The sequence below is a fragment of the Carettochelys insculpta genome, chromosome 6, assembly GCF_033958435.1.
Source record: "Carettochelys insculpta isolate YL-2023 chromosome 6, ASM3395843v1, whole genome shotgun sequence".
NCBI lineage: Eukaryota > Metazoa > Chordata > Testudines > Carettochelyidae > Carettochelys > Carettochelys insculpta.
Window position 1 is genome coordinate 107,072,872 of NC_134142.1, and position 12,200 is coordinate 107,085,071.

Here is a 12,200-nt window from a genome sequence, read left to right on the forward strand (position 1 = left end):
TGTAGGTAAGTTTCTCTACTAAAGGTGGTTACGTAAGGGACAGGAATTGGTTTAGTTATGAAGGTATAACTAGGGCTACCATAACTCCCTGTCTCAGATACAGGACAGGGAGATGGGCAGTAGGGGCAGCTCCTCCCGGCTGCACCAAGCCCTGGCGAGCTGGAAAGGAGGTGGCAGCTCCCAGCCCTCCCTGGGAGCCTGGGGAAACTGCAGGGATGTGCAGCTGCTGGTGAAAAAGGTCAGTGGAGGGAGGACCCAATATGGGACAATTAGCCCCTTTTAAAAAGTAAGTAGGGATGCCTTTCTGGCATCTCAAATAAGGGACCATCCTGCCAAATATGGGACACATGGTCACCGAAAGAATAACCCCCATGACCAGGTTTGGAGTTATTGCCCTGGTTACATTTTAGGTTAACAACATTTGTTGGGTAGTAAACAGAGCTTAACACAGGAGTGGGCAATAATTTTTGATTGGGGAAGAACTCTTAGAATTTGGTAAGTGTTCAAAGACTAAATTTTTCTGTGCTATTAATGGAGCAGGTGCAGAGTCAGAGATGGAGGTTGGGTGCAGAAAGGAGCTTGGGGTAGGGGACTGGGGTCCAGGAGAAGATTGGGGGTCTGGCAGTGGGTTTGGGTTTAGGAGAGGATTCTGACCTCACGAAGGGGTACATAAGAGGGTGCAGAGGGTTTGGATTATGACATGGGGGGTGGGTGCAGAAAGTTGGGTGTAAGAAGAGCTGGAGTGCAGGTGCAGGCTCTGGCCAGAGGGTACTTAGAATAGGTGGCTCCCAGCCAGCAGCCCGGGGGACCCTCAGTCCTGCCTGCCCCACTTCCGCATGCAACTCAAGCAGCTGGCTGCTGGGGCCAGTGTGCATGTCCCTGTGTGGGGAATGCCGGGGGAAGAGGGTTTCCACACACTGCCTATGGCCCAAGAAGCTCCCATTTGTCAGTATGTGGCCAATGGGAGCTGCCAGGATTGTGCTGGGTCCCAGGGCAGTGTGCAGAGACATGAGCTCAGCCCAGCAACTGGCCATTTTGAGCGAGATGTGAGGTATGGAAGGCAGGGACCCTGTCTGAGGGTCCTCCTGGGCTGTGGGACATTAGAGGCCCAAAGGATCCTGGCAGGCTGAATCTCGCCCAAGGGCTATATTTTGCCCACCCCTGTCTTAACATGTAATGGTCTTGTATGTACTACACATGACTATTGCTTCTTATCTACAAAGCAAGATAATACTGCAGAGGTACATTTCACCCAGATTGTTTATAATCTATACATGATAAATTTAAATAAAGTGAGACACAGAATACTTCATATAGAGTTCACTGAGAGTAGTCTGGCAGGAAACGTGCTGGTTTTTATTTGTATATTCAGTGAGCCAAGATGCCGAACTAATTTCAAGAATAATCATCTTTTTTTAGTAATTCATACTTTTCAACTTACCCATATGACTTGCAGATGTCAGTCATCCTCTCTTTTGTTAGAAAATCAGCTGGGAGTTTAATCAGAAGCAAAATCAGTTGGCTATAGCCCCATGTGAACAAATGTGAATGTGGTCTGGGAAGACAGATTAAGTCACAAGTTAATATTCCGGTGAGTTTAAAACAACCATTTTTATCAGGAAACTGAAAAGGTGAACTGAATTGTTTCATCCTTCACATGAAGTTTTGACAATATGAATTCAAAGAGCAGCGTGCCCCACTATTTATTTTAGGCTCACTTAAAATGATACGTTCTTTTAGGTATAGATTATCATGTGATTAGAGAGGGACAGAGAAAAGGTTAATGTAACCTTTTTGTACACCAGCATCCATATCCAGAAGCATATGCCCATGTGTATATTCCAACAGACAGCTGGGGAATTTCACACATTTTAAAAAATGTCTTCCCCAGAAGTGTGCTGAAAATGATTTTTACAAACCAAGTGGCAACTTCTTGAGGGATATGTATTGATTGTCATTACAGAGCTCATTCCTGACTGCAAAATGAAGATGGCAAAATTGTTTAACCCTTTGGTTGCTGCTGTAAAACACCTTGAGGTCTAGGAGACAACATACTTTAGGGGAAATTCAGCCTACTACAGGAGGGCCATGGAAAGACTGTCACGTGTGGCTGGACTTTATATTGGGTCTGGAAGCCATCTTAATACCCAGTGTGGCTATTGGCCCCAAGTATTGTGCTGGGAGACCTTGTGAGGTGCCTAAGGAAAGCTAAAGATGACCTGAATCTTTGTATACTACTCACACGTCTGTATCATGTATGTAGATAAAATTATAGATTTTAGCTATGCAGCTGTATTAGAAAATGTTTCAGTGCTAAGCTTCACAATAGAAGGTGTGAACTCATCACCATTCAGGACATTGGGCTGAACAGTAGAGTGGAAACCAGGTGCTCAGAAACTGAATCCACATTTTAGATGGTTGGGACCTGTCAATGGGATGGAGCCCAATGGTCAAGTGACCTGAACCGAAACAAAGGAACAGGTCCATTTCACAAATTTGAGACTGTCTCCTGGGATTCATCTAATGGCAGTTTGCCACAAACAGCCCACCTGAGTCAGATGGGGGCAGACTCTTAAGGGACTATGGGAAGAAGAGGCTTGGTCCCTGTACAAGAGGGAACACAAGAGACAACAACACCACAGCCATGCTGTGGACTGAGCAGCATCCATTTTGGATCCTTTGTCTCTTGGTCTCCAAGGGTCCACCTGCCAGCATGCGGACCCCAGAGGGCTGGATCTACAATGCTTTGATAACTGAAATCTGTATAACCGGAAATTAACTTTCAGAGACTTTCAAGAATCAGCAAATAACACTGCTGATCTGAATTAGTAGTTATGACTGATGTATGCGAAGTGCTGCTTTAACAATTCTCTCTAGCCCTGTTCTCTTTTATTAATAATTGTTTAGGTATTAGATCTAAAGAATTGGTGAGTGTGTTGTTTTAGGTAAGATTCCAGTATATATTGACTGGGTCTGGGTCTGGGCCCTTTGGGGTCTCAAAGAATCTGTGTGGTGTTTGGCCAAACAGGCTTAAGAGCCTCTCACCTGAATTTGGGGGTTGTTGGCCTGGGCTGACAGAGCAACTGAGAAGTCTGTGGGTTTTCTTGTGTGGCTTCTGGCTGGCTGGGGGGCTGGCAGAGATGCTGTTGTGGCTGACTGGATTTGTCTGAGTGAGAAGGAAATCCCAGCATGGGGCTATAAGTGGCCTGGATTTTAAGCAAAGGTACCTTGGGGATTGATTTCTCTAGTTGTGCCCAGAAACCCAGCTGTATTACAAGGACTATGGATCACATCACATTAACTGAAGGCTTCATGGGGATTTTCTTCATTGGAGAGAATTTCACACTCTAGGGAAGTGAAAGTTCTCTGATGTAGCCAGCCTCTTCATAGAGCACAAAGCCAGTCTGGAGAACTACATCTGGTTCATGCAGTGCAATTAAATATACAAGATTTACTACCTTACCTAGGGTTTCCTTCAGAATCCACTGTATTTGTTTTTTGTGGTGCATCATGGGAAACAGCCAAGCACAGCCAGTCCAGTCGCAATGCTTCAGGGTGAAGAAGAGATCTAAGGAAGGATGACCTATAAAAAGAGTTTGGTGGAAAAGCCCTGGGTTTTAAATTGAACAAATATGGAAATGTGATCAACTTCTTATAACTAGTATTTAAAATTACTCTCTGGAAAGATGATTGCTAGACAAATGATGTTCCCTTTGATCTTCAGAAATATTACAGAATATGTCCATAGTTGAGTTACATATGGAAGTGCTGCCCATTGCTACTCTGAGTTAATTTGATAAATTATAGGATATAAACACAAAGTCACTTGCAGGAGTTAAAAAATTTTGATAAAATGAAAGCTCTTTTATAATGTGGTGACATGGGAAGAGACAGTTTATTTAATGTTAAGAGTTCCAACTCTGTTTTTAAAGTGCAGGCAAAGTAGCATTTCAATTGACCACTCTCCCCTCCCCCCGACCCCAGCTGAACAATAGCCAGTGTTTTCTTTACATAACTATTTCCCAACAAGAAAAGGGGTTACACAACATACTTGCAGTCTCTTTACCTTTCCTCTTCAGGCTTTGATTTAACAAGACTGTCTAAATATGCTAAAAAGTGGGCAGGGTGATGTCTACAAAGCTGCATGATGTCAGAGGGCATGATTGATGGATAGAATTTGATCAAGGGTCTTACAGCTGTTTCCCCAAACTTTTCATAGAGCCTGTAAAAGCAAACATTATATTTAATGCCAAATCACAGCAAGATTGCCACCTTTAATAAGAAAGCACAATTTTATTTCAAGAGTTGACTTCCTTTAACCTGCAAGTATCAATTTCTGCTGCTTGAATATGTGACACAAACTATCATTACCAAAAATCTCATAACATTAAGGATGTTGGTAGGAATACAAATCCAGAGTAAGGCAAAACAGAAAGTGAAGAATTTACCATATTAACCATCTGAAGAAAATCACATACTACAAACCTTTGGGCATGTGCCAACAACAGATGACTATCCCAGGGCCCCAAGTCATTTAAGAGTTTTAGTATTTTCAACATATCTCCATTTTCCATTGCTAAAGTCACTAGATTAGCCTGGGTCAGTTCTGAAACACAAATCATTGCAAAATGATTTAATTTTTTTAAAATAAAACTTACATAGAAGATTAAGAAATATTTCCTTATTCTTGCACAGTCCCCATCACAGAACTTTACCTCCAGCTTGCAGTGGTGGCAGGTGAGCAAGTCACACTTAAGCCATGTATGTTTGCTGTAACACTATTAATAGTAATTCAGTCATAGCCAAAGTTAACATTATTAAATTGTTTTTATAAGGGATTTTCTTAAATAAAAGCCTTTAAAATAAAATTTTCCAGACCTTCTTTTTAAAGCAATTTACTGGCTTCTATATAAAGTAACATAATCCATATGGCATTCCAGAACATACAGCTTCATGTGCACAGAACAGACCAACAAATTAATGAACCACAAGTTCAATTTAAAACTTAAGTTTCTAATAAAGGATGTTATTGAAGTCATTGTGAATTGTGTCACTGAATTCACAGGAAGTAAACTTGGCACCTAAGACCTACCTTATGAAGTCTCACATCCTTAAAGGTATACATAAAAGCAGTCCCCTCAAATCAACGCAGGAATGCAACTAAAGACTTTTTTTAGTCTAAACTTCACTTCAGCCAATGTGGAACAGATTTCTGCATTGCCAAGTATAACCTTCCAACCAGCAAAACACTTAAGCGTGTGCTTAACATCTATACTTAATCAGAGTTCTATCAACTGGTTGCACTTAAGACCTGTCTATAAGTTTTGCTTCAGTTCTCCAAGCTGCACATAACAGACTAAATTCTGTTCTCAGTTACACACAGGAAGTCCCATTCATTGGGAATTGAAAAGGCATAAGAAAGGACAGAAGAGACTTCTGAAGAAGAAAAGAATGTCTGAGGTGATCAACTGCATGCCAATATATGAAACATTATTCCAATTCACTGTTGATCTTCATGAAATGTTCTGCTGTCCATGCTTTGGAAATATACTGAAATATCTGGATATATTGGCACCTACTTTGCCAATGGGAAAGTTGATTTTTTTGTTCTTCAAGTCTAGCCTTATATCTTAATAACAGAAATTACTTGATTTCAATAGCAACTTTTTTCCCCCAAATTCTCTTTGAAATTTGCATATTCTATTTCAACAGATTTGTTTCATTTCACTACAGAGTTCAGCTAACTCAAGCTGCGCTATATGGTCACTTATTTAGAATAAGCATCATTGTAATAACTAAAAAAAGAAGCATTCTCCCCTAAAAACCAGTGGTTGTTAACTTAGCTTTATTTATAAAATAACTAAGTAGCACTTGTTTCAGAGGTGATTTACAAAGGTATGTCCCCTCATGCTGGATTTCTAAAAAAAAAAAACAAAAACCAAAATCTGGATTTTTCTAGGACAAAAACCTGAAGCTTCAATTGGTTTAAAAGTAAAACTAAAAAGCCAGTCATTACCTTTCAATCCTTCAATGTAAGTTTCCCAAACACTGGGACTGCTAGTGTACTTGATTGTTATACATCGCTTCAGTCTTTTTAAATCCAAGAGAAAGAAATAGTCCTTTATGAACTGACAAGCCATGACACATGAGACTGTTGGCTGCAAATCCTTTTCAGCACTTTCTTCTGCATTCCCACTTTTGCAAGCAAACACATTTAATTCAAAACACAATGTTGTCAACTCTGCTAGATCCTTTTGAATATCTTGTGTTATGAGGCATGGAGGATACACTTGAAAAACATGATCTGAGTCTCGCCTTGAATTGGTGTCATTCGCATGTACTTCTCTGCCAAACTGAGCTTCGCTAGTTTGAGACTGTCCAGTATTTTCTTGCAAAATATCAGTCTGTCCTTTGCCTGCCTGATCTTCGCTGTGTTTATCTGGTTCAGTATTTTCTTCTAAAACCTCATTCTGCTCTTCAGCAAGCACATTCTTATCTTTCTTAATGGATAAACAGTCATCTGAAAAGGAAGGCTCTTTGAAACCAAATGTTTCTTCCAGATACAAAAGCCATTCCTGCAAAACTCCTCTGACACACTGTGGTTCTAACAAAACCAGTGGATCTTGCAGTTTGTTTCTGTAAAACAAAGTAGAAAGGTGCTGAACTTGCTGGTCAACAGTCAAGAGATGCCAGAGCTGATATATTATACAGATCAAGTAGACAACGAAACTCATAGTATATTCCTAGACATTGGTCTTGCCAATATTATTTTCCTGAATAGTCAGGACAGTCAGAAAGTCACTATATAATTTCTCCAAGCATATTTTCAAAAATCTCACCTCCAAATGATTCATGTAGTTTGGTAGGCTACTGCTCAAGTCTACCTCTAATGCTACAGTCCTCTTTTTCTCAGCAAATGTCACAATGAAGATGTATTTTTAATGTGAAAAAGCCATTATTCATATTAGGACTTTCAGAGAGATCCAGACACACTATAATGCTATTTGCACTCTACCATTTACTGCAGATATTTATGACAAAATTTTTCTGCTGGAGTAAAATATAGCTCTATGCTCTCTACTTACATAGCTTCTATTGTTGCTACCTTGAGCTCACTTAGCCGGTCTTCTTCTTGAGGCAGGCTATGTACTACTTCTACTCTGGAAAGAAATCAGAAGACAAAATTGTGCCACCTACAAATCTAAACGTGGATCTTTTTAAAACCGAGTGAGCAAGAGCATTAATTTTCTTATGAGAAATGCAGCTGTGTTACTTTTAACAAGCAACAGACAAATAAGACTACAGTAAAATATGGAGCAGCTGGACATGGAAGCAGAAGAAAAACCTTCAGTGGCCTACTAATATAACTTTTTCCACTTTGTCAAACATTATCTATGATGGGTCTTAAATGCCAAGAAACACAAACACTGAGCTACAATTTCAAATTCACTGCTTAAAATATTTCCAAGATTTGCTGATTTAACTTGTGACAACCATTTCTCTCTTGCTCTTTATTCATAAGACTAAGCCACTACATTGTTTTCTTCCTACCTAAAACAACTGGTTTGAGTGTGATAAGACTGCTTCATGTTCTTTTAATTAAAAACAGGAAGTGGGGTTTAAGATTTGCATACGCATCAATAAAACTTCTTAAATAATCTGATCAGGGCAAGGAGGGGAACTCTTAGTTTCACTTCTTCACCCTTTCCAGAAACACAAACATAAATGTTTACACCCATTTTCTAGATGAGTTTGACATGTGAACTGGCTTTGAGAGAGAAAATGGGCAGGGGGTAAGTGTAACAGGGCAGATGATTTATTGAAGCCTCTCAATATAGTCAGCTGGAAAAAAAAAACTCCAGCAGAATCATGTGATTCCCTTTTCTACTGAAATGAATGGGTTCATTGTGCAAAACAGGAGGCCATTGTCTTTTGGGCAGCTGGCACATTTGATTAACAAAACTATGCAAGCTTGAACTTACTCATTTTCATCTTCTTCTTGGGAGCACGCTGCTACACTAGCAGTCACTTCATGAGATTCCTCATCAGCTTTCATTTCCTGTCTTGCTCGGACATCAGGATTCATATGAAGGGTGCCAATCTTTTCAGTGGTTTTGCGTACAAAGCTGGAAACACTAGGAGTCAAAGGTTCAAACAACTGAGATAGCAGTAGTAGGAGAGCTCATAATGAAAATAATAAAATCTCAGTCTTCCAGATCAGCCTCTCACTTCAGAAATCTTTATTATCAAAAGGAGGCAGGCAGAGAGACAGGGGTATTGGGAACCAGCAAGTATCAGTCACTCAGAACCTAATACGGAAAAAAGCACATTGCACTCAGTAAGAAACGTTGCATAATTTATATTAGTCAAGTTCTTTACTACTAACAGGACTTGCAGTTTCCAATGGAGACCAAAAATTAAAAACACAGGACATCTGGTTTTGTGCTGCTTAGTAGAGGTGATTTTACAATTATCCAAATGCTAATATTTTTACTTGCAATGCAGAGAGGCTAATTCTTCTATATTAAATCAGCACACGCATAAGAATTTTGTTACTTCTATTTTAATTTGAGCTATAATGATCTTCTCAGTGACATGAAGATTTTCCAGTAAATTTACAGTTATTAAGAATTTAGACAGCATTCTAAAAAGTTTTCTATTTCAATTATCCATCCCTAACCTCAGAATGTCTCATTCCAACGGCAGAAAGTCTACCTACATTCTAAAATACCATGATATTGGTCCATAACATGCAAGAGTTCTCTGCAAACTAGGATGCAAAAGCAACCTCAAATTCCTGCACTTCAGGTCAAAAGCAGGTTTAGCAGTGTCAGAAAAACAAAACAAAAAAAAATCCAGCTAAGTACCTTTCCGTAACTACTGTACTTTAGAGCATTTTGCACATATTTGCTACAGTGCAGGTGCATGCACACCTCATGCAGATGGAGAACTTTCCCTCTGCAGTACCCACTGGACCAACTCAAGCACCCTCTTGACATCATGTAATTGCACGTAGGCATGAGACAAAGGAGCTGCTCCTCACTTCGCTCAACTTCTTCTTGCCAGACAGACTCTGATAGAGACAGGAAGGAGACCGTTGAATGGGCACATGCAACTTATCTTGCAGAACAACTGTTCCAGACAGACAGATATGCATTTTTTCTTCTTCAAATGATTGCACGTCCTGTCCACTATAGGTGACTCACAAGCAGATTAATGTGGAAACAGGTTTGGAGACTACCTGAAATGGAACAATCCATCCAAAACTGGCATCATTCTTGGACTGAAAGACAATGACACAAAGAACAGTAAATGTGTGAACTGATGACCGGATGGACGGCTGTGAAAGTGTCTTGAATGAGAGAGAGAGAGAGAGCGAGTGTGTGTGTGCGCGCGCGCACGCGCATGCTCTAGCTGAATGAGCCTATAGTCTAGGTAGGAAACGGCGTGGCATCATAAACTGGCAGCACAAATAAGTGCACGAGAGGATTTCTTCCTGCATTTTCTAGCTGGAAGATGACTGATCTTTCACCATGTCTGTATATCAAGCCCATTAACTGTGCTGAGAATTTAAAAGGTCTGTTGTAGACCAATTAAAAGGCTTAGGCTTTCCTCACATCCAACCAATAATATATTGGTAGGCTTCAGAGGAAAAGTTGGCAAATAAATTGCCTGATTAGTGTGGAAACTCAAAACCATCACTGTCAAGAATTTTGGATGAGGCCAGAGGTATGCTTTTTTTCTTATGAAAACTGAGTAAGGAGCTCTGAGACCAGGGCGTTCAGTTCACCACTCTCAGAAGTGCCACTTTTATAGAGCAATGGAGCAGAGAACAATTCACAGTAGGTTCAAAGTGAGGTCCCATTTATTTTTTCAGCATCAGACTGAAGATCCCAAGGGAGACAAAGTCTTGCACTTGAAGGAATAATTCATCCTTTTAGAAATTGGATATTTATGGGGCTGGGTAAATGCGATTCATTTCCCATTGGAAAATGGAACACTGAAATACCTGCAAATGGATTTCACTGAAACTGTCAGACCTTGATGTTTCAGGTGCAATGGAATATCCAGGAAATGGTTAATGGATGCCTGCACTACAGAGAGACATTTCTGTTGAGGAAAGACAGAAAAACGTATCCATTTGGCCAGGTAAGTAATATAGTTGAGGGATGTTATCCAGAAGCATGTGCTGATTCCCTGCTGAGCAAGCCATTTACAACAGTGTTAACTGAGAAGTATCCCTGCTGCCAAGATGAGGGCCTGTAGGTTGGGGGTAGATATTCCATCCTTTTGTTTCTAACTCCCTACACATTCTACCTCCCTCTCTCTTGATGACCAGGCTTGCAAGACCATTCTTCAGCAGTGTCTTTTCTCTTTCCTCTTCAGAAGATTTAAAGGAAGTTCCGCTGTTACTCAGGGGGGAGGCTTTTTATTCCAGTTCTTTCCTTATTCACAAAACAAAAAGGAGTCTTAAAGCTACGCTAGCTTTAAGAGTTAATTAAGTACCCACAGAAAATAGAATTCTTTACTGTTACACTAGATTTCACTATTCCTTCCCTGGAACAGGGAGACTATGATGCTGTCCCTGACTTAACATATTACACTATCTTCCATACTACAGTCTACGCAGACTACCAGAAGTTTCTCAGGTTTCTAATCAATGGAACTCACTATCTGTTCACAGTGCTTCCATTCCACTTAAAATGCAAGAGGCTGCTGATAAAGTGCAGTGCATAAGCAGGTGTGTATGTGCAGAGACTGAGAATTCAGGTGATTTCTCCACTGGGATGACTGGCTGGTGAGTAGCCAGTCCAACTCTCAAATTCTGCTCAGCGAGACCATCACTCAGTCCACCTTTAAAATACTTTGGTTCAGTATGGAGAAACCAGTTCTAAGATCTGTACAAAGAACAGAGTTGACAGGTACACACTTGGATGCTACAAAAGCCAGAGTTCACTGCCCACATCAAAGAGCTAAATGCTTGAAGACTTGGTCTTAGATTTAAAAACCACAGTACATACTTGGCTCAAGCTTCTGGGACACATGGTAGCATGTGCCTAGATTGTACAGACTCTGCTTCAGCCCTTGGAAGGTTTCAGGGATAGATTGTGTCAGTGATTTGTGCTCCATAAAATTTTTCATAAAATTACAGAATACACAAACTGGAATGGACCTTGAGATATCAGATCCAGTCCTCCGCACTTATGGCAAGTCCAAGCACTAGCTAGATCATCTCTGACTGTTTGTTTAAACTGTTCTTAAATATCTCCAATGACAGAGATGCCACAGCCTCGGTAGGCAATTTATTCCGGTGCTTAACCACTCCTGACAGTTTGGAAGTTTTTTCCGCAAATGTCCAACCTAAACGTCCTATGTTGCAATTTATGCCTGTTGCTTCTTGTCCTAACATCAAAGTCCTCTCAGGACTGATGGACAGATATGGGCACATCTGTGTTAGATCTTTTCATCTCTCTGAAACCAATGCTCATGCTGGTCATGGATGTCTCATCCCTAGATAGGCCACACCAGAATGCTGCAAATGCAAGTGTTGTGGCTCTTGCAGGATCTGAGGATTCCTATAAACATCAAGGAACTACAACTTTGCCGTCTAGCCTGACCTTCTCTCTACGCATTGTGGGGAAAAATGTCTGCTAGCACAACACAGCAACTAAATTCTACGTGAACAGACAGGCATATTCATTTCAGTTGTGCCAGAAGGTAATTCTGATTTGGGCATTTGATATAATCAATTCCATTCACCCCAAAGCTACTTGCTTGTCAGGTGAGCAGAATACATTGACAAATATCTAAGCAGGTCCTCCACCATGCTCTGGGAATCGTCACATGGCCAGCTCCACTGTCCTATACAGGAAACAGCATCACTACTACATAATCCTGCTGAGTTGCTGTAGGAAATACCATTGCCTGTACTGGCTGACATACCCTCTCTCTCTGCTAGGGACACTCGTACCCAAAGGTTAGGTAATGCTCTGTTGCAGCATACACCTCCGTCATCATCAATACCAGGACTGCTCTTAAGTCTTGTGTGTTTATATGAGAAATTCATGGATTGATGCCCTCCCACACACCTCTTTGCAGCAGAGAAATGCTCCAGGAAACACTTGCCCACTGAGTCCTTTCCAGAATTCTTGCCTCTGCCTGGCCTTGCTGAACGAAGTACTGAGTCCTTGGAAGATGCA

General features: G+C 40.8%; 1 protein-coding gene across 6 annotated transcripts in view; it reads right to left on the bottom strand.

The window, feature by feature from the left end:
* HPS5 (HPS5 biogenesis of lysosomal organelles complex 2 subunit 2) overlaps positions 1 to 12,200 on the bottom strand; it is a 49,313-nt gene that overhangs the window by 6,433 nt on the left and 30,680 nt on the right. For all 6 annotated transcript variants that reach the window (XR_012646034.1, XM_074997773.1, XM_074997768.1 and 3 more), the window contains exons 14-20: positions 7,983 to 8,135; positions 7,086 to 7,160; positions 6,017 to 6,636; positions 4,486 to 4,606; positions 4,067 to 4,222; positions 3,464 to 3,583; positions 1,442 to 1,555 (exon numbers count right to left, since the gene is read on the bottom strand). Coding sequence is in view for 5 of the 6 variants with exons in the window: in XM_074997773.1 (XP_074853874.1) it covers positions 1,442 to 1,555; positions 3,464 to 3,583; positions 4,067 to 4,222; positions 4,486 to 4,606; positions 6,017 to 6,636; positions 7,086 to 7,160; positions 7,983 to 8,135 (1,359 nt within the window). In the remaining variant the exon portion in view is untranslated. The remainder of the gene's footprint in view (positions 1 to 1,441; positions 1,556 to 3,463; positions 3,584 to 4,066; positions 4,223 to 4,485; positions 4,607 to 6,016; positions 6,637 to 7,085; positions 7,161 to 7,982; positions 8,136 to 12,200) is intronic.